This window comes from Leptosomus discolor, chromosome 11 (assembly GCF_034619465.1).
Source record: "Leptosomus discolor isolate bLepDis1 chromosome 11, bLepDis1.hap2, whole genome shotgun sequence".
NCBI classification, from domain to species: domain Eukaryota; kingdom Metazoa; phylum Chordata; class Aves; order Leptosomiformes; family Leptosomidae; genus Leptosomus; species Leptosomus discolor.
Genome location: NC_141401.1, coordinates 22134698 through 22157229, shown reverse-complemented (window position 1 = coordinate 22157229; position 22532 = coordinate 22134698). Strand labels below are relative to the sequence as shown.

Genomic DNA, 22532 nt, shown 5'->3' with positions numbered 1-22532 from the left:
CTGCAGTGGTTCTGAAATTAATATAAATGGATGTGTGACGTGAGAATGGGAAAGCCTGGAACTAATTCTGTTTTATAGAATACAAACCCTTCAGCAATTGGGGTACCTAATTATTTTGATGATAGGTGAAATTTTGCCTTGATCACACAGTACCCAGCTGTGAATCTGTTTTATAACAGAGAATTTCACAGCATGTAACTGGTCTTTAAAATTACGCTGTAAACATGCAAACACATGGCACCACTAAAATAAGCATGTTTCAAAAAGCTCTTTTTCCTTTAAGCATTTTTGGGAAGGGAGGACTGAAAAGGAAGAAAAAGGGACCCGAGCAATGCTACAAATAGATTTCGTGTACTGTACAACGCTTTTAACATATTCCTGACCTACAAGAAGCTCGACTGTGTTTTTTCAGAACAGTTCACATTTTTAAAGAAACTAAAAGAGAGGGATCAAATTATTTCACTCTTCTGGGGGATTAATCTAAAAGTTGTTTCCTCTTCATTGTTACTTACACTACAGCTGTGCTCAAACTCCTTTTCATTTAGAAAAAAAAAGTTTAAATTTTGAGCCTGTGCACACTATGGTTCCACATTCCAACAGCTTCCTCCCAGTCCTCTGCCAGCATCTGCTATTGAAGACTAGTTCCAATTTACAATAAACAGCTTTTCCAGACCAGAACACTTGAAATTCAGTCCTTCTTGACTGCTTTTCCCATTCAATCTCCCTGTTCACCATTTCAAGGAGAAAACTGTTCTGCCAATTATTACACATCTGGAAAAAATGCATGTATAAGCTGAAACGCTCTCAGCAGAAAGTTTCAGCTTTCTGCATATGGTCACAGCAGGATTTTATGGGCCACTGACCAGGCCACAGTCTTAAGTTTTCCCATCTTTCTCCTCCCCCTCATTTCTGCCCACCCCCACCACAACCCTCTAATTGGAAACCCACAGCAGGTGCAAGTTGTATCTGCCATCTTTTCCTCCACCACAATCTCGAGTAGTTTCTTCCTGTTAAATATTAGTCTTACAGTCCAGTTTTAACTCACGAGGCTCTATGACAATTTAAATGCCTCAGCTGCAATTGCCCTGCATAAATATGTACATGTTTAAAACCAGCATTACCATTGATGCTTGTCTGTTGGCTGTTACAAGGCTAGACGCTCCATAATTTGAGTTCAGGCTTCCAATTGGCCCGTTGTGGGATGGTCCCAATAAACTATGGATATCTCCATGGCCACCTGACAGGCTCGTTGAAGGCCCCACAGCATGATTCCGTAGTACATGAATGGCATCATCAAGTCTGTCCAAGCGATCCTCCATTCGGGACTGCTGTGGGGATTTAAAGGGGACAGTAACAGCCATCACTGAGTCAATCTGCAGACTTCTACCGTAAGAGTTTCTACCTTGAAGGTATTAAAGGCAGAAGATGAAATGCGATCTCAAAAGGCTTTGAAAGCACCTACCAGCACTACAAACAAACAGGAAAAAGAAAAGGTATCTGGAGATTTTGCTTGAGATAGCATTCATTCCACAAATAGGTGGCAGCTTTTAAAGTGAAGCTTATTATAAGGTTAATGTTACTCAGCTTCTATTACATGGCATGAACAAGAAAAAAGCAAGTGCTACAAAATAAGCTATCTAATACAGGACAAGAAAGAATGATCATAAAATCAGCCTCACCACGTTGGTAACAATTAAGAGAGGCAGTGGCTTTTTGAGAACCTGTATTACAAAAAAAAAAGCTGGACAAAACTTTAAGTTATCATTTTCTAAAGTGGATCTTTAAACAGATTAGATATTTCAGAAATAAAAGTGAGTTCTGTAAGTTGCTGCAGAAAACTGCCTTAAAATTACTTTCCTTTAAAAAAAAAAAAAGACCAAAAAAAACCCCAAAACAAAACCAATTCTGACATTGCAGCTCTCTAGAAACTGAAACAGCAGAATGTTGGAGTCAGAAGATGGGTCATATGCTACACTAATTTAAGTTTTTAATGGGGAATCCGAAGGAAGCATTAATTGAAACACAAAAAGGCACCATCTAAAGTGAAATAGTACCTCACAGACATCCTTTAAGAAGGACATTGCATCTTGCAAATGCTCGTGAAGTTGCTGCTCAACTCGATTTTTCTGGCAAAGTCAAGACAGAACAGGAAGCAAAGCATAGGTTAAGATTAATTCAAAAAAGAGGTGAGGAAACAGCTGATGTGCATGTCAGCAATAAATTGTTAGTCAAGTTAATGCAACAGAGATCTGATTATATTAAGATAAGAAAGGCTAATATTTAACACTGCACTTACGTTAGGATTCTAAGATGTACTATCAATTGTATTCAATTGCAAAAATATTGAAGACCAATTTAGCTTAAATTTATTCTTGTCAGACAAAAAAAAAGAAATTACATCTGTGGAAGCTAGAAATATTAACAGGTAATCAAAACCATCCCGCAAATTTCCCCCTTTCCTTCCCGATGCTGTATCAGAAATTTAAGAAAGAAGTCAGTAACTTAAATCCTCTGCTGAATCTTCAAAAGAAGAAAATTTACAACACTGTAGATTATTTCCTGTGTGTTCTTCTGTAAAATGTTTCATTAATTAAAAAATGAACATTCCCCAAATAACAAATAATAATTACAAATAAAATATATTAATACTCTAATGACAATGTAATGAAAATGAGCCCCAGAGACCACCATTTTAGGGGAAGAGGGGGAAGGACAAGCAAATGCAAAGGCATGAAGTCTTTATCTTCTCTCCAGACTGAACTTTAGATAAGAATTAGCTATGGATTTGTGAAAAGGTACCAAAATCTTGTAACAGCGCTTTAGCACCAGCTGTCCTCAGCACAGAAGCCTGATGCCCAAGGAACAGATGGTGAAAGACACACCCTGCACGTCTTATATTGTTCCACTGAACAGGCCATTTGTTAGCAAAGAATTCATTTGTAATGCTATCCTACTGTTCCCGTTAATGATATGCAGGATTGGGACAAAACCAAGCCTTCAGCTCGTCAGTAAAAAGTACTATGTTGCTTTCAACAACTCTTACCAAGGAGTGTAGAGAGTTTTCGTAGTTTGGAGATGAGGGGGCTTGTCCTCCACTCCTAGACCACTGACTGGCACCTGTCAAAATTGTCTAGGTTAATGCACAGATTTATGCAGCGTAAGTGGGAAGCAGAGACGCAGTATTTCTCAACATCATTAAAATCAACATTTCTGCATAAAGGTAAGCTAACATATGGGCATACAAAGGAGGACAAATTCCTTCATTCTGCCTTACTGAGGGATAATTTTTATATCCTGGCATCTGTAGGGTTAGACATATCATCGGTGATGAGCAGCAACATCTTCAAAGTCCTTCAACATGAAAAAAGCAGACTACACACACACACACACACGCTGTATCTGAGATACCTGCCTTCTGCCAGTGCCACCACAGAAAGCTTGCTGAATTTTCTTCTTCAGATTGAGTTCAGTATATATAGGCATATCTTTAATAGTGTTAAAATGTACAACAAAAACATTTAAAAAAACCCATCGAATAGACACTGAAAATAAGGATAACTGGAAAACCATTTTTACGATCCCTATCTACTAAATAAAAAAACCTTAAAACTACATCTAAAAGCTTTCTCTTGTCTAGTTCTACACCATACCATTTCAGATTATAATGCATTCCAAGTTTAGAAGAGTAAAAATACACCTAAGTAATTCCCATTTGTTATTTTAGATACATTTAAGGTAAATGGGCAGCTAAAGAATCATTAACTGTGCAACAAATCAACAATTATATCCCTATGACCAATACACTGCAAATTCAAATACATATCCATTCTAATCTGACATAAATATATCTAATTACCATGTAAAATTTAAAAATAATTAGATGTGGAATGCAATAACTAGTAAAAGTGGTACTTTTAAAACAAAGCCGAAGTAGTACAACATGTATTTTTCTCACCAACTAATAATGCATCTTTTATAAAGATACTACATGAAATTCTATGGCCATTAGAGACAGCTTCCTTTCAGCCATACAAATGTAATAATAAAGCAATTACATTAATAAATTATGGACATACAATCCAAAGCAGCTCATTAAAGGAAGAGCCTGTGGGCTTGTTCTTTCAATAACAGCCGGAGCTGTACGTCTGGAAAACTGGGAAAAGGTTTAATAACATTACAGTTCCTTTGTTCAGAGAGCTGCAAGTAGTTACCTTTTAAAGGAAAGGGTTTATTTAACAAAAAGCGTACAGCTTGCATAGCTATTAAAACACCTAAATATTTCCTTTCTAATTAAAAAAAAAACAACCCCAAACCAAAAAAAACCCATCTCTGATTTCATAAAAGCCCAGAGCTGCCATAACTGTGCTGGAATTCTCTTTTAAATTATAATGACATCAGTGAGTAAGTTTATAATTACCAATCTTCACTTCACTCAGCTACTCTGGGTCTGGATCTGTAGTCTCCCTCTGCATTACTGTCATTCCTGAACTTGGGAATAATGTTTGGAGTCCTGCTTATTTCCACAAAGCATTAATGAAATGACTTTAGAATATCTTGGCTCCGTGTAATGTTCAAATTTTTATCTGGTCAAAACTCTTTTTTTAGAGACAAGACCATAGCTAAGGCTTTACTGCATGCTCACTGCCAGCAGCAGTGAGTGTACTACTTCCTACAGGAAAGCATCAGCTGAGCATTAAGCAAAACAGCAACCAGTTAAGAAAAGAACGCAAACAGACTCAGCGCCTGCGCATCTGTGAGTTCGGTGCTGGGTTTTTTGGTGGGGTGGTTTTTTTTTGGTTGTTTTGTTTGTTTTTAAATGGGAAAAGGTACTATTTCCTTACTGTAAGCCCGGAGCAGAACTCTGAGTGGGACTTCTCACAAAGGAAACAAAAAGAAAAGGGGGGAGGGAATACTCAACTCCCCCTCTCAAAGGAACAACCTGACTGCAAGCTGCAGTTTTGCCTCACGCCTCTAGCCACGCTGGTGCTCTTCCCGAGCGGTGGCATCCTGTCTCCAGGCCTGCGCAGGCTGCAGATGGCACCGATCTCCTGCCTGCCGCCTTCCGCTTCCCCTCCCAGGTGGTGGTGCATGAAAACCCCCCAGCTGGGCCACAAAGCACCCTGGCACCAGGAGCCCTGCAATCACCAACACCCACGCGAGCCCGGCAAGTGTTAGCCGAGTCTCCCCGCACTCATCCTCTGGCTCCCCACTCAAACACATGCTCGCATCGGAGTCAGCAGAGGGCTGGCTTGGCATCCTCAGGACAGACCGAACCCTCCTGAATACCTCTGATCCTGGGAGGAGGAGTCTTCACATACCACGGCTCCCACCGTTCAGACCCATATATAAACTTCACATCCACACACACGAGCAAGAAGCTAAGCTCTGGGCATGCTTATGTAAAATTAGAAATGAAATGAGGGCAGGGAGGACGAGCCACACACTATTGTCTCATAATCCTTGGGGGTTTTCATCATGTTGTTCTCAAAGCTTTTACTCAAATGACTAAAATAACGTCGTCAGTCCTTGGGCAGTAACGTAACAGCCAAACACGAGCCTACATACTTTGGTGTCTCACGAAGTTGTTGTCTCTCAAGGCTTTAAACAGCAAATGGAGTGCTCTTACTGTAATTCACCGCTAAAGCACAGGTAAATTATGACTTAGTCAAACCTATAATAATAAGAACGCTAAATAAACAAAGAGCTAACTGCGAAAGCGGGAAATCGCGACAAAGGCTAAAATGCTCCAAAACATATTATTTTGGTATACACATAACATTTGTTTTATCTGCAATAACTTTTGGGGTCAAAACAGAAAATGGCTACCAGGAGTATAAATAGCAATAAATACAGTAGTAATTGCTTCACATTGTGCTTCACTGTGTTCTTAGCGACTCATCTGGGAATAAAGATAAAAGTCCAGATTCATAAATGAAGGTAATTAACTACTGGAGCAATTTACCAAAGGCTTGATAAATTCTGTTATCACTGGAATTAAAGGGGGTGGGGTGGGAGGGTGTAACTGTAAAGCAGATGCTAAGTTTGCGCCTGAGAAGAATATTATTTGCTTATATCTACTACTGCCTTAGTCATCAGAATCCTGAATAAGGAACACAAATCAAAGTGCAAATTTTGGAGAGTTTTACATTTGATATGGGTTCCAACAATGTCATCAACAGCAAAGGGAAAACCCAAATTTTAGCAACCTCGAACTAAACCCAGAAATTAGCTAGTGCTTTCACGCTTCTGATCAGGGAACTCCAATCAGGATCTTTAAAATTTTAAATACTTTGGAATGTCAGAACTTCCTTCTTCTAGCCACAAAATATTTTCAATATTTGCTTTGACATTAAAGAGAAAAATAATAGTAATTTTCTAGTCTGATCGACCTTTTCAGTACAACAAGGAAACACAAAACATTTTTTGTCAGCTGTAATCACTAAATCAAAAATCCCATTAATCCCATCATTACTCCATTCAACATGGATTTTTCAGTTATAGGAAAAAAAAAAGCCCAAAGCAGCTGCCCAGGTGTGCCATGTCAGATATTCATTAATCCATTAAGCCCACAGAGAACCAGAACAGTGTCCGCTAAACATGAGTGAAGTAGGAAGGACTGACGTGTTCCGAGTGCACTGCATGTACAGACACGCCTATTTACATACATATGCCTATGACTGTATTTTGCACGCGGTAACTTCAGTAATTTACTCATCTAGACCACAGAAGTGTCCAGCTAAGCTCATTCAGTACCCCTTTCGCTGTCAGTTAACGTTCTTCTTTTATAAAAAGCAAAACACCCTTGCAAAAAAGCGACCAATGGCCAGGAGCCTGCAGGGATACGTTAAACAGCAGAGAAGGGGAAACCAGGCTGTTGGATAAATAATTATTTGTTAAATAATTTAACAAATTGCACTGTAGGAAAGAACAGGGTTAAAGTTACATCATCTTGCTTGTAATTCTAGTTCTTTGTTAAACAACAAATTTAAGTCAATGGAGCTTTCAGAGCCCTCTCTATATGGAGAACAGCTGTTCAACTTTTACTAGACAGCTGAGGCCAGGGTGTCTGAGAGCTGCACTACCCACTAATAGCTGTAGGCAGCTGCCCACAGTTCATCTCCACGCTGGAATGCCTCTTCCCACATTCACACTACAAACACACAAAGCACAGGTGACAGAGGTGGCTGCAAGACAGAACATTTATTTTGAAAAATGCCAGGAATTCTTCTCCCATAGAATGAAAGCATTCATGAAAGATATGAATGAAAAGCTATCGTGTGTAAAAATTGGATAGTCTCGTAGCCTACTCTACTTTCATTAGAGGGAACACACATCTGCTGTGTTTGTCACCGAAAGCTGCTGCAGAGTTCTAACATACAGCTTTAAAAAACCCCAACCAAATCCCTTTGACTTCTCTCCAACGGTGCAGACCTGGACAGATACCCTTACAGCTGCGACAGTAGATGGTCATTCAGTGTTTTCAAAGGCTAGTTTAATAAGCTAATTTTCAAAGCCAGTTGCCACGATTTAAGCAAATGCTCCTAACAAAATATTTAAGAATCTGGATTTATGAATCTGGGTTTAGTACAATGGAAAAATAAACAAAATATAGCAGTAATTATGCAAGGAAGCTACTACTGATTTCACTGGTGTTTTCAAAACAAGCAAGTTATTGACAAACGACTAGTCTCTACCTGTAAGAGGCGATGGTGATCCAACTGGTGTTGATGGATTCGATGGAAAACTACTGCTGGTATGATCAGGAGAATAAATCTAATGACAGATAAAAGAGACTGTGTATCAATACATGTCATAACACACAGTAAAAAAAAAAGCTATTAGGATTCCTTTTCATGCTTTTAATTGTCACTCTTGATGCTGGATTGGTAAAAGAACCCCAACTTAATCCTTCAATCACAGCTCTGCTTTATTACACTCAAGAGTCTAAAAATGTCCAGAGAACTTTCATTTTCAAGCAGCTGTCAAAATAAGCACAACCTGCATTTGATAGGGACACAAGTATGACTGACCTTCCTTCTATTTCAACAGCAGCAGAAACCACTGAAGGGAACGATACACGTAAGAGTTAACAGTGCACAGATAACTATAACAAACAAAACTTCACAAAACCAGGGAGGAATAATGACTTCCCAAACTTTAGAGAAAGAAAAGATTTTAGCAGTCAACACGTATCTTCTAAAAACTAATCCTTCACAAGAGAAAACGTCAAGAAAGCATTCAGCACTAGCTACTATTGGTACCTACCAAACGAAAACCATCTGAAATTTTGTTCTTGCTATGTATTGCAGCACGTACAATTTTTCTCTCTTACTTCTCAATTGTTCCCTTGAGATACTAAACCTCAACTTGCCACAATTCATTCCTTGCTATTAATGTAATTAAAAAGTCTTGATAAAAACAGAAGACACAATGCTTAGAGCTTTAATTAAAACTTGTAATTTCAAGATTCTTGGAAAATTCATTTTGTGAAGGGAACTGAATAGGTTTAGAGACTGACTATGGACTTTAGAACATATATTTATGGGTCACCAGGTCAAACCTGTTTTACTTGAGTAGAGACCAGGATTTGTTAGTCATCAGATGGCAGCTCGAAAAAAAAAAAAAAAATCTTCACTGGCAGCGTGGCTGATGCCTCTTCACACAGACAATCTGACATTTCAGCATTTAGCTGACAATAAACTGGGACTTGGTTAAGTTGCATATTGTGGTTTTTTGAACTGACAAAACCAGGACCCGACAGGCCACATGCTCCTTCCTGGTCTGTCATGGTTTTTCATTAGAGAAGACCATCGGTTCCCTAATGGACATACCTCCTCCTTTTCATATACGCTAGAAAGAAAATATATTTAAAAGAACAAAGTACTTCAGAGCACTGTAGGAAATTCATGCATTGTACACCAGTATAAAAATAAATCTCAGGTGTCCGTATGGGAACTGCAGAGTTCCAGGCAGATAAGATACAGAAAATTATGTCAGAACAAAAGCCATGAAGTTTCCTTTGAACCCGGTCGTTTTCCACCGCTCTACCTGCCGCTTTTACTTTGCTATATTTTGTAAGAGGGGAAACCTACAGTATAGCAAAGCCACAGCTAAACCACGAGGTCACAATTCGTTCTGCATGCAGCCCCTGGCCGCTGTGCTGTTAAATGACCAATGATGAACAACCCTGACACCTTCTGCCAGGCTTAAACGGTAACATGACTCATTTTACTGCAACAAATGAGACTCCTCCTCCTATCAGTCATGGTCCATTCCAGTCAGCGGGGTGCCAATATGCCAGGGTCTAATGAAAAGGCTCTTAGACAAAAGCTGCACAATTGAGAGCCTGCAGAGCCAAACCTCAGAGCTGTTAGTCCAATTTTTTAAACACTACAGTGTACATTTCAGTTAGGCTTTGTTATGTTAATGTTATTGAGTCTAAAGCAACAAAGAAACTTAATTCATGAATTACTTTTAGAAGTCAACTTCCCTACATTTTCTTTTCTTTTGTGAGGGGACCAGTGGCTATTTAACTACCGAGACCATACAAAGGCCTCTACCCTAGTGCTGAGGTAGGAATCAAAACATAAGTTATCACAAAGAGGTCTGATATAATCAACAAAGTTAAACAGTCCTCCTGTTTGATCTCCTCTAAATTAAAGACCAAGTGTTTTGATTTGGCATTAGGCAATGAAATAAACCAGATGTTTCTCCTGCCATATAACCCTCCATGGGCACAATCTTAAAGGGTTATTGTTTGGCAAATGTTCAGGGAAACACATTAGAAATGGCACGAATACCCAGATTTTCTTTTCTTTCTATCTATACTAGTTCATTATCCAAACTAATGCATAATCCACAGGGCTTTGGGAACTTTGTGTAAATACTTTCATGTACAATTCTCTTTCTTGCCTACCCCGAGATTAAGACCACAATTATCCAGGCTTAAACCTAAAATAAAAGAACCTTTGCAAATGTATTATCTGGCCTTACATGTTTAATCACATACTATTCTGTACGGTCTTTAATACCTAAACTGAAGAACAAATGTCGTATCCTCTGATGTTTCGCACATGAAAGGCCTATTGTGAGATGTACACCAGCAGAATTTTAGAACTAGAAATTCCTCTCAACAGTTGCAACGGTAGCATGTAAAATCCTAACAGAAAGGCATACGGTGTCATCTTAGGGAAAAGAAAAGTCAAGACAATCGCAGTATTTAAATAAAACTTTGTTCAAACAGAAAAATATGCTTGGTCTACTACCCATCGAAATTCACGTGCACTAGCTTCCCCCGCAGGGAAGACCACCTCCTCCTCCTCTCCCCAGCCGGGAGCGGCGCTCCGTGGAGTGTGGTGGGTGCGTGCGTGGTGCGGGGTGCGGGGGAAGCAGATGGATGAAGCGAGGGATTTGAAGTGTGCAGACTATGGCATGCACTGATAGAGCAGATGGAATGCATCACCATCAGCTATGACAGAAATGATTTATGGAATGACCTGGCTGCTCCTGCCAAGCAACAACACAGGATGACAGAAACAAGTTTCTATGACAACCAGAGCCCACCCACCAGTTAGATTAAACATTTCTGCCCTGACTTCCACTCGAAATATATTTAGAGTTTTTTCCTCAAAACATGAGCCTGGTTTTCTCGGCTATTGTGACTTGGGCAAAAATACCTGAAAGGACAAGAAATTAATTTAAAGAAAGGGAGAGTAGTGGAAAACGTCACGAAGTCCCACAGGTCCAACTGGCCAGCGCATCAGACTTAGGACAGAAATTTTGGTCAGGCTGCAGAACAGCAGACATCCTAATACATCTGCAGAGTAACGAACGGCCTGAAGTATGCAAGCACTGCTGTTTCTAGGAGTCAAAATGATCCCAGTTCTTTTCTGACAGGTCTCAGACGGACAAAAAGACAGTGTTATCACACTCTGGACTTGTGAATTGTTATCTACTTGCTGAATCCCCAACAGCAACAGGGACAACATTTTTCTCCTCAAAGCCAGTAGGTCAGAGTTCTCCTACCCAATATGGACATTATCAGACATTATCATATCTGGAAATCTTTTAACATATGACCCTCTGAGGGATGCAAGGGTAACAGGATCTGCACGAATATGCACATTTGCATGCACTGGTATGAGGTGAGGGATGCAGAATTCAACCCACGAACGGTCTTTTGGGGCCACAAACCAGTCGTTTCTATCTTTTAAATAAGACTTAGTCTCCCTGTTTGCTACACAGAAGAAATAAAAAGTGCTCCCCCAGCCACCACTCCTAACTCTGAAATTTCTGCTATACTGTCTCAATTACTGCTTTATAAAAAGTACATCTGATTGCATTAATGCAAAAATAATTGCTGTATGCGAGCATGTGCAAAGAGAGCTTACAGTAGATTGAAGATACTTGCAATGTTTTACATTATCCACATTCTTCCAACAAGAGTTAAGGTTAAACTTTATGCATATACAGCATTTTAAAGGCTGTTCCATAAATTATAGCTATACAACACAGCATTCAAAACCTCTCCATTTTATAAGGCCACTGAGAAAACATTTTAAACCTTGAGGCAGGATCTGCTCTAAGAGTAATGTTAAAAATATTTGACTTCAACTAGAACACTACAGGCAAAAAAACCCAACCAACTCCCTTTTTAATGCTCTTTTACTTTGTCTAAACAACTTTCTAAGCTACACCTGCCCTAAATTTTTAGATCACCTGAAAAAAGTCAGAATGAGTCTTCCACAAATAAAAGCATTTTCCATACGCTTTTTTACAGACATTTGTTTAGTGTATGACTTTGTTATCACAGTATACTATTTTAACTTCATACATGAAAACTCCTGATTTGATATTATAAAATGAACACATAAGTAATGGATGCAACGATCAAAATACATCTTTCAGATCTGCATATTCTGCTACTTACAGATGCCAGTGCCTTTCCAAGCGCATCACCTGTCTGTGAGCTTCCAGCACCATTTCCTCTGTTTCCTGTAATGTGGGAAGCAAACCCAACACTTATTTTTAAAGCTGAAATTTTATTTACTTTTATTATTTTAATCATCATGTACAGTTGAGCAACCACTTTTTAAATGGATATTCTGAGGAAGTCAGTGTCAACAGAATCAGTTCTTATTATACTTAAAAATTTAATTAAAACAATTAGATTTAAATTTAGATGCTCTCCTCTTTAAAGTCAAACACAGTATCACTGTGATAACTCAAGGACCAACAAGTGAAAGCAGTTAGAAAAGAGACTGAAATTATTTTCTAGGATCACAGGCTAATTTTAATGAAACGTGAAAAGAAAATAAAAATCAGAAAATTACATTATTGCAGCTTATTCCTAAACTGTTATCGCTGAAGTGCTGCACGTTTCATTAATTCTTAAAGCCAAATTCAATGAATAGTTCCTTGTGTCTCCTTGCTCCCTCTGCTCTGATTTCCTGTGTTGTACTCTCCATCTTTATTCCCTGAAAAGCTCTTATCCACCAAGTTTTCTGTCACCCCTGCTCTTAGTTGCATGTCAGCAGCTCTACATGCCCTTTTGCTCCACACACCATCAAGCCAAGAGGAGGTCTGAAGCCCTGCCAATTGGAAGCACAGAAAGGACCTGAAACCTCTGAAAGATCTGCTTTACTGTAGAAGACAGACCCTTTAAAAGGGAATCTCCTTTCTCCAATTATCAACTTCTAATGCCAAAAAAATATTTAATGTGAACGTAAACCATTCACATCAGAAATCCACATCATGCAACGCTCATTGTTTCAAGTTTGTGGCAACCTTGGATTTCCCAGCCTGAATCTCCCATACAGATCCATTAACTGGGTTCTGTTTAAAGATCTGAGTGTAAAATATGTTCCCAAATCAAAGCCGATACAGTCAGCCTAACTAAATTCTGTTTACTTAAATTAAGCTAAGTGCAAATCATATCGAACTGACAAGGGATCTACAAGCATTTAATTTTTATGGCTGTATCTTAAGATGTGCAAATATGTGCAAGGAACAGATGATTATCCTACTTTTTGTGCTTTCTAGGTAAGCACGGAAGAGACTAAAACAGCCACCATCCCGGCTACTCAGTAATCTCTAAATCAGTTAAGAGAGGAATTTACGATGCAGTTTATCAAGCTCCCCAAAGAAACTTCCTGCCCTTCTCCTGCACAGTACCTTGCTGATAGAGCAGCTCTGGCATCTCCAACACCAGAACTACCTATATGAACGTGTATATATACTAAACCATGGAAGGATAATTGCTGTTAAGTCAGATGGATACAACCTCCTGAGCGCAGGCTTAGCTGTGAAAGCAAATAAACCAGTAAGCCTTAAGCTGACTGCAAGACAATTTGCCTTGTCTCAGCCATACTGAGGACAGAATGTCACAGTGGTGCAGTATCACAGAGTGGTTTGGGTTGGAAGGGACCTCAAAGATCATCTAGTCCAACCCCCTGCCATGGGCAGGGACACCTCCCACCAGAGCAGGTCGCTCCCAGCCCCATCCAGCCTGGCCTTGAGCACTGCCAGGGAGGGGGCAGTCACAGCCTCTCTGGGCAGCCCCTGCCAGTGCCTCACCACCCTCACAGGACAGAACTTCTTCCTAACATCTCATCTCAATCTCCCCTCTTTCGGTTGGAAACCGTTACCCCTCGTCCTGTCACCACACCCCTGATCAAGAGTCCCTCCCCACCTCTCCTGCAGCCCCCTTTCAGCACTGGAAGCCGCTGTAAGGTCTCCCTGGAGCCTTCTCTTCTCCAGGCTGAACAACTCCAACTCTCTCAGCCTCTCCTCATAGGGGACATATCCCTGATCTACAAGCATCCCATAAACTAAATCTTACTAATTTTGTGTGTCACACATCCCCTAAATTTCATTTTCTTGTAAAATTAAAAAAAAAAAAGGCAGGAAGAACATTTTACCCAGAATATTATCTGATCCATTGACAGGTGGAGTGTGTGAGGCAGCTACATACGGTGAACTGCTGGTACTGCCACGATGGAAGCTAGACATTGGAGGAAGACTGGCATTTATATCTGTAGGTGAAACTGAATGCGGGGGATAGCTCTGGAGAGAAGAGAAACAGACACAAGACATTAAGTAGTCTTTAAATAAATGTTGATGTTTTAAGATACCAAAGATACAACACCCAGCTCTTTATTAAAGAAAGGGGCTCATCGATCCTCTGAACAGACTGCTATATAGTCACAGGTTTTATTTATACAACAGGCATAAAGAAACGGGCATTAACCTAATACAGGGAGTTTGTGATTTCTGACAACTGGGTTTTTAACTGACATACATGAGCAGCAAATAAGAAATAAAGTCTTGCAAGTCAGACCTCCACATACAAGTACAACTACATCAGTCTGTGCTGTGTATCTTACCAAACGGTCGTGTGTGTGCAGGCCGCCGTAACTGCCGGACTGGGACATGTGGGAAGAGGAGCCCCCCAGCATCCCACCGTAGCCAGGCTGGCTCATGCCATTGGATGAACTCCAGAGGTCAGAAGAATTGTGGGTCCCATCTTTTATTTAATTTTTTAATAAAGAAGAAAGAAAAAAAATACGTTTAATGAAGAAGAGTACCGAGTTCTACTTTCCTTTACAAAATTGTTTTAAAAGAAGATGGAATTCAGCTACCCAGACTAACACCAGCAGGGAAATAGTGACCACTTTATACTGTGTCTTCTATTTTCATGCCACCGCACTGTTGCTATATTTGTAAAAAAAAACCCCAAAAACAACAGAGGCTTTATAGCTGAAATACAATCCAACCACAGCTGAGAAAATACCAAGTACTTCTGCTAATTACACAGACCTTCAGTAAGGCCAGATTTATATCAAGAGGGTTGATAAAAATTCCAGACTGAAAGAAATAATAAAAAGGGGGTGGAAGGGAGAGAAGTTTGGCTAAGCAGAGCTCATCATAAACATACACTGCAAAGCATCTATTAACCTAAAATAAGCAATTTATAGTCTAAAATACCTTAGTTCCATAAAATTAACAAAACCTTTTCGTAATAGCAGATTTAAGTAACTGCAGCGACTACATGACGTAAGCCTTAAACCTGTGTGTCAATGCAGCTCTCCTTCTGCAGCCCAAACCAGTTTCCGTACCGAGAGACTCTGCTGTCCATATGCTCCAAACCCCCATCAGGCTACGGTACAAATCGACTGTGTGACGTGAGGCCAAGGAAACTGAATTCTGCTCTCGTTTTGTTCAGTGCAACCTCCCTTTTTTTTTTTTTTTTTGGCATGCTGGATATACAAGCACTTGAGAATTCAAGACTGTTAGCTGATATTGTACAGTCAAATTCCAGAACAGTCAAGAAGCCCTCACCTAATTTTTCTCTATCACTTCAGTGGGCTGCTCTGAAGTCCCTACAAATCAAAGGATGGGGGATTCTGTCCATCTGGCCTGGTGTATAATCCCCTTAAAATTTCAGTCAGCAATTAATGTCATGAGAAAACTTTAAATCAGCAGACAGCTCCCTTCATCTAACTGTTTTTAAAGTATATAAAACTTAATCATACACTGTAGCACAACACGTTACCTTTACGCTTCCTCACTCGCTCAAGACAATGGTGGCTGACTGCAGATCGCTACCTAGAGGACAAGTGACACCTACCCATACCCTGGAAGTCATTTCACCCACCTTGCATAAAGAAAGTGCTAGCAAACATACTGCTCGGTGGCTTTGGAGACGGGTAACTTGGAGATTCTCTGTTGAAATCATCAGAACTCGGGGATGGTGCGTACACCTAAATATTGGAGAGCAATAAAAGCAGGTGAGAAATATTTGGGTGTTGTGCATTAAAAAAACATGTAACAGCATACAGACACAGATAGAAAGCACAAATAAAAAAAGAACAGTGTAGCAAGCTGCAGCATTTGCTGCCCTTGTTTTATTTGCTTTTTAGCAAGTTGCCACAGTACAGAGGAACTACAGTAGAATGATCCTAACAACACACTTTCTGGTGTGCCAACTCAGCCAGGTGGCCTGATAAAAGCTTGAATGCTGATTTTGCTTTCTAAGTGCATGACTCGCACAGACTTGTTGCTCAAGATAAAAAAAGCAAGATAAAACAACTGGGCCCCAAACAAATTTTATTTTAAAACAACTGTATGTCTGTTTGAATATTTAATTAGCTGGCACCCCAACAATCAGAAAGAAAAAGAACATCCAGTGACAAATGGGAAGATTTTAACGCAACTATTGTCTCATCCATCCAGAAACTTGCACGCCTTTGTGTAGTCATCAAAAATACACAAAACGCAAGTCCTGAGGAATAACCTTAAAACTGCCACACCGAGCAAGTTATTGTTGCACTAGCCTAGCGTTGAAGAAAACCAGCACCCTTCTTTTTTCAGTGCAATGCTGCATTGGAATGACCATTCTCAACTTGCGAACCACAAATTTTCTTAACAAGTTAAAAATGATAAGGTGCCCAATAAACATAGTGATTAGAAGTCTTTCACTGCAGTAACTCTAAGAAGAAATATAAAGCATAATCAGGAATAAGCAAGTCAAATCAACAAAGCCAGTGTTCACAGACTCAAGGGCTCTCTACCTATAGCGTAGGTTCTTCTAAGTGGTGGTGTTTCTTTATACCAGTATTTTGGTCAATATACTGAATGTTGCAATATGATTAATGTATGTTAAAAGAAAAATCTTAAGGAAAAAAAAAAAGCAAATTCCGATACCGCTGCAAAGAATATCAAAATGTAACACTGAAACCAAAGCATCTTTTTGTTACAAAGTAAAAGATGTGGTATTTTCATTGTTTAATCCTTCACCTTACTTGTAAATATGTAAGGCTTCATCAGCACATATATTAAGAACAATTCTAGAACTTTAAAGCTCCCATAATACAACTGACAAAGCGCACTCTGCCCTAACACTCCAAAGCGAGTGTTTTCACCCCTTCCTCTGCAAACAGAGGCACACGCGTGTTTCCACAACACCCACATCCCTCCCTTGTCTTTCTGGGGTGGTGTTTACCAAGCAAGAGCAGGGCCAGGGAAACCAAGCGCCAACAAAAACCGCGTGAGCTCCCTAAAAGAGCACCATTGTTCGCCCGGAGGGTGACCGCTCCGACACGGGTATTTAGCAAGTGAAGTGGGCAAGTCCCGCACCATTTGCATACCAATACCCCTCCTCCCCGCTCTAGTGCTAGTCCAGCCTGCTGTTGTCAGGCCAAATGGCTGGCCATGTGCCTGCAGACAGCCCCCTCGGAGATCAGAGGGGCTGATTTACCACTCTTAACTCGTCTTACATCAACAGGATTTCAATAAAATCTATCAAACTACAGTAGGATGGCATCAGGACAAGGGCACGAGGAATTGTGCGAGGGCAGAGCTGTCGATACAAGCCACGTCAGGAGAACGGTGGCAGGCAGAAAGATGCCTGGTGACAAGGAGTCAAGTAGCAAACATACAACTTTCAGCTGCACGCTTGGTTCAACGTTATTTTTTTTAGCAAAATAAACGGAACATTTTTAGGAAAGCTAGCCTTTCAGAGGGCTTTTGTTCAATATTTTACTTGCAAATTTTCAGTTTCTGGGATAAATGTGAAACAGAGATGCTTACCAAACCTGAGTGACAGAATGACAATACGTGACGAGCAATATTAGCAGTACATATGTATTTACTCTATATGATGAATGCACGTATATTCCATGCCGCAGACGTATTTTAACAGAAATGTCACTCTGTCAAATTGTAAATACTCGCACTCATAAGACTGCAAACATATTAGGCAAAACTGGGCTTAATTTGCAAGTTCTCTGTTGTGAAGAATAACGCAGCATATGCTATAGCTGATGGATAATCTATCACTGTCACAGGACAGCAGTGGAAACAAAGCTTTACGACATTTAGCACTGCCATGGAGATGTACACTGATTAATGTAAAATCACCTACAATGACGAGTTATATTTCTTTTAAACTGTAATGTTATCGATGAGATTTGTAAATACAAGCTTCAGACTGCAATTTTAACATTTTACATAATTGGGTGATACATATAAACTGATTAAACACTATCTCAAAAGGGAAATTAAACTGAAAAACTCCTACAAATGTATCATTTACAGATACATATGTACAAGCTATTAACATAATAAAAATGTTATGAACTATATTAACATAAAAGAGGCCCTTCCAAACAGCTACATGAAAGTCCCAGCATAGACACACAACTTTATATAGTTTCTGCTTGTTTTGGTATCTTAACTATAGCTTGCAAAAACATCGCTGCAATGTTATGAAGCTGCACTTGTGCCAGTCTAGATTTTTCAGATCAAAGGGTTTTTGCGGCAAAACACAACTGATGTGGTCTCAAAGACTTCATTAACTCCAGATGTGGGGAAACAGCCAGCCAATTCCACAAAAGGACCAAGTCTCTTTTAGTTACAATCAGAACTACCCACAAATTAAAACCAGGCCTCTGATGTCATCTGATCACCTGCAGATGAGCACCAGGTTTTTTCCTGGTTAATGACCTAATCATAATTTTAATGTTGTGTTACTACAAACGAAATTTAAAAGCAAAGGAGAAAATTCACTAATATTAACCTGAAGTCCATGAGATGCAAAATAAAGGTTTTAAATAAGCAAGCTGACAAAAAAAAAAAAAGACGAAACTTTAAGTCAGGAAGCACAACGTATGTATCAGGGCGACCAGCTTGCTCCCTCTGAAAGCCCTGCGTGCACTAGGACCCCATTCCAGCAAAGCGTGGCCTCTGCGGCTGCTGGCCCGCGGGAGGCTAGGTGGCTGTGCAGCAGCTCCCCGGTCTGTGTCCTAGTTAAAGGGCTTTCTCTTCTGCAACAGCTGAGTAAGGCAGTTATAAATACGATGTGGCTGCTCAGGGCAGCTTCTTTTAGCTATTAAACTGATAACGGTGACATCCAGGAGGCAACAAACCAGTTTTTCCTGGCTGACATTCCCGTCAAGACAAGGAACACTGCTAAAAGGTCAGCCTGTCTGCAGAGTCTCCTTGAAGAGGGTTGTCTCCAGCAGGTAGAAGAGGAGCCCATCTTCTAATCCCCTTGAACGCACTGCGCCTGAAGGCATCGGATGTGTCTCCATGCTGACAAGCAAAACACTCTCCGATTATGAATGGGAAATTCCCTTCCGATAAACGCACGCCAAAACCAGGTTTTTTTACATGACTTATCAAGTGGAGGACTGGGCTTTTTTGGAACTATGCTAGAATATACATCAATCCTGACGCTGCCGCGCTTCCGAAGGGTAGATAGCCTCTGCAGGGGGAAGGAGGACAAATGAGTTGCAAAGGACATGAAGTCAGAGACCCATGTCAGTCTCTCCTGCACCCTGAACCAGCTTATCTGTCTCCAGTGGATAACAACTAGGAGGTTTTTTTTTGAGGGGCAGTGGTAGGAGCTGACTTCAGAACAGAGCTGAGAAGACATTATGTGTACTACACCAGGGTTAAGCAAAACAAACGCATCATTCAGTTCTGAAATCTGCCCTGATGATCAACATATGTAATGAACACACTATCATGAAAGTTACACAGACCTCACATTTCTAAAACTTACCTAAGGATTCCACAGTGTGCTTCTGTTTACTAATACAAGTTGCAATAACAGGAACATTAATTTCAAGATCTGGGTTTACCGAATTTTATGCAAAGTAAAACTTCCAAGTCTCATTCTATACGTGCATTTAATAAATATAACACTTCAGAGTCCTCCTGTTGGCACACTTCCTCTCAGGCAATTTTACTGCAATATTTATCAATGTTGAATATTCATGTTAAAAGCAGATTAAAAAGTAGCAATGAAGCAACCAAACTTTACTTCCGATGAGCTCATGCTGTATCTCAAGACCGAGGCTCCCATCATACATACTGTTTATGGAATTACGAATTTACTCATTTAAGCCTAGATATTAACAATCCTTGGAGGTTCAGAAAAATATTTGTCAAGCTGCTGGAGACAGAATTTTTTGAAGTCAGTAGAGATGGACAATTCTGTAGCTTGTAAACTCTGCTAAGTAGCCTATCTACATTCCATCAGCATCAGTCATGCACTAAGCAAGTGCGCACTGATGAATGATTTGTACATGTGGCAAAATTTTACAGTGTATTATCTGCAGGTTTTGCAGCAAAAGCTAATTCTGATGAAAGGCAGCTCTGGGAAAAGGAAACTTGTTTCTATGTTTATTACATTTCTGACAAAATCATGTACTAAAACTTCAGGAATGTAAAATAGTAACTATAATTTTCCATGCTCCTCTTTGCAGTAAGACAGAAGCTGCCAAAACCCCCCCCCGCCTTAAATTCTTGCTTGGTATTTAAGCAAGATGATAAAATGAAGAGGCCTAGTAGACAAGATCAGTATACCATACCCTCAATCGCTTTTGTTTCCAATACTAGGTGTAAAGGCTCATACATCTCAAAAACTCTTCTCACCACCCAGAATGAAAACACTACTTCAGAGCATCAGTCTTGTCTGCAAATTCAACCATAATTTTTAAGGTTGGTGTAAAATTCAAACTCCTTGAAGTAGCTAAACTGAATTCCATCTCCAATAAATGTTTATGCAGTTGGGCATGCTATACATGCCTATTTGGGTATTTTTGAAATGCAGAATCCCACTGCAATGGCACATAACACAAATACTTCCCAGCTTCTTCCCTAGTAAATGACAATTTTAAAGTCATGTTAAAAAGTGATAGGCAAACTGATCAAAAATCCCAAATTCAGTATATGGAAGCCTTTTGGTCTGCTCTTCTGATTTTATTTTATTTTTTAAACTGGAGTGTGAGGCAAAGAGGGGAGGAAAAAGAAGGGAAGGCAGCAGGAGCAACACCAGAAATAAATACACGTATATAGTGCTTGAAGATTCTTTTTATATTTTATCTGCTAATCAAAACCTCTTCCTCACACTCTTCAGAATACGCTGTTACTGAAGGATGCATACAATGAGTCTTCAAAAATTCCTGATCAAATCCAAATTTTAAGGAAATAAAAAACTGAAGAGTTGAAACTCATCAGCCTGTTTCCTAACCTGTTCCCTGTCTCCCAGAAGGCTATTCCAGCAGTGGCAGGAATCCCCCATCACCAGTACTGACCTCAGGAAGATGCAGCAGTAGACAGACCACTGCCTTTTGCATTTGTTTTCTCCCTGCCCTGAACTCACTGGTACTTTCAGTTTCTGACCCTCGGACACAGACCATTCTGTTTCTCAAACCGCCTTCCACACGCACGTGATTATGAAAGCAAACAGGGGGTGTTGCTCCTTGGTGCTCACATTTTGAGAGATATAGATCCATCTCACACAGCACCTGATCCCATCCCTCGCCGCTTTCATTTGCCCAAGGAAACAGACATAACCTTCACTTTAAAGCACCAATAAAGCTCGTTGCAGACAAGATACCCTTCTGGCAGGGGAGCACTGCTCGGTAGATTGGCAGCTCGACTCAGTGGAGTGGAGCAGGGAAAACTCTCTTGGGCTGACGCATTGTAACTCGTTGGTTTTCGGTGGGATGGGAGGGGAAGGAGAAGGGCAAGGAACGGGGAAAAAAACCAATCCAGCTGACCAGTGTTTACCACCCCTCTTTATTCACTGTCCACAGCCGTGTACCCCTAGAGATTTTCCAGATGATCTTATATTTGTCCTGCCTTACAAATGTTAGCTTTGACCTTGCCGAAGTTGCTGTGGGCAGCATATGGTACAGAAGAGCTTTAATTGTACTTTCCTCTCTGTACACTAACTGGCCCAGTCCTAATAAAACCAGAATTGAATTGTTCTTTTTAGCACCTGGTTGCTCCAAAACCTACAAACGGAAATCATTTTACATCGCTGTTAAAAGACTTGGCGCACTATTTACTGCGTGACAGCCACAGACAGGCACACTGTCGCATCATCCAAGCACCATGCAGCATGAGCGTGCTTCTCTGCTGTAACTCAGAGTGACGGCTGCCAGGCAGGTGTGTTCTCCACTAAAAACCACCCAAATGTACGCACACATACCCACACCCGTGTGGATTTAGCCACCTATGCACATGTGCCCATACGTACGTATCTATGTATGGATGCACACACGGGGACACATTTACGAACAGCCTTTTACACTCACAAATCAATATTTTTTTCCTCAAAAAAATCCCAATATAAGCTAGTTTACAAAAAAAAAAGAATCACAAAGCATTACATATATGCAATATATATATATGTGCTCATTTTTTCCTCTGCCTTTTTAAACAGGCACTGTATACAAATCTACTGTGAAAAATGCAGTAACTCCACCTTGGAAAAGGGCTCAATAAAATCTCAGCCTATGCTGAGAAAAACAAACATTTCGTCGATAATAAAAAATACTCCTACCTAGACTGATGTATCAAATTAACTCATACAGTGCATAGAATACAACAATAATGTCTAATTTATTCACAAATTTATTCTCACATGAAATAGTAGTCATATATAATCACTGCTGTTCCTTAAAATGATTTATTTTGGTGATAACTGACACGTTACCCTATTGCAATCTATATAAAAA

The 22532-nt window shown here is 40.0% G+C and overlaps 1 protein-coding gene across 1 annotated transcript in view; it reads right to left on the bottom strand.

Annotated features, from left to right (window-relative positions):
• The window catches only part of TCF12 (transcription factor 12), a 171262-nt gene that overhangs the window by 14982 nt on the left and 133748 nt on the right, over positions 1–22532 (bottom strand). The window contains exons 10-17 of the mRNA XM_086471565.1: positions 15656–15761; positions 14385–14524; positions 13920–14064; positions 11930–11994; positions 7695–7773; positions 3044–3117; positions 2055–2126; positions 1122–1328 (exon numbers count right to left, since the gene is read on the bottom strand). Of these exons, the coding sequence (XP_086327691.1) occupies positions 1122–1328; positions 2055–2126; positions 3044–3117; positions 7695–7773; positions 11930–11994; positions 13920–14064; positions 14385–14524; positions 15656–15761 (888 nt within the window). The remainder of the gene's footprint in view (positions 1–1121; positions 1329–2054; positions 2127–3043; positions 3118–7694; positions 7774–11929; positions 11995–13919; positions 14065–14384; positions 14525–15655; positions 15762–22532) is intronic.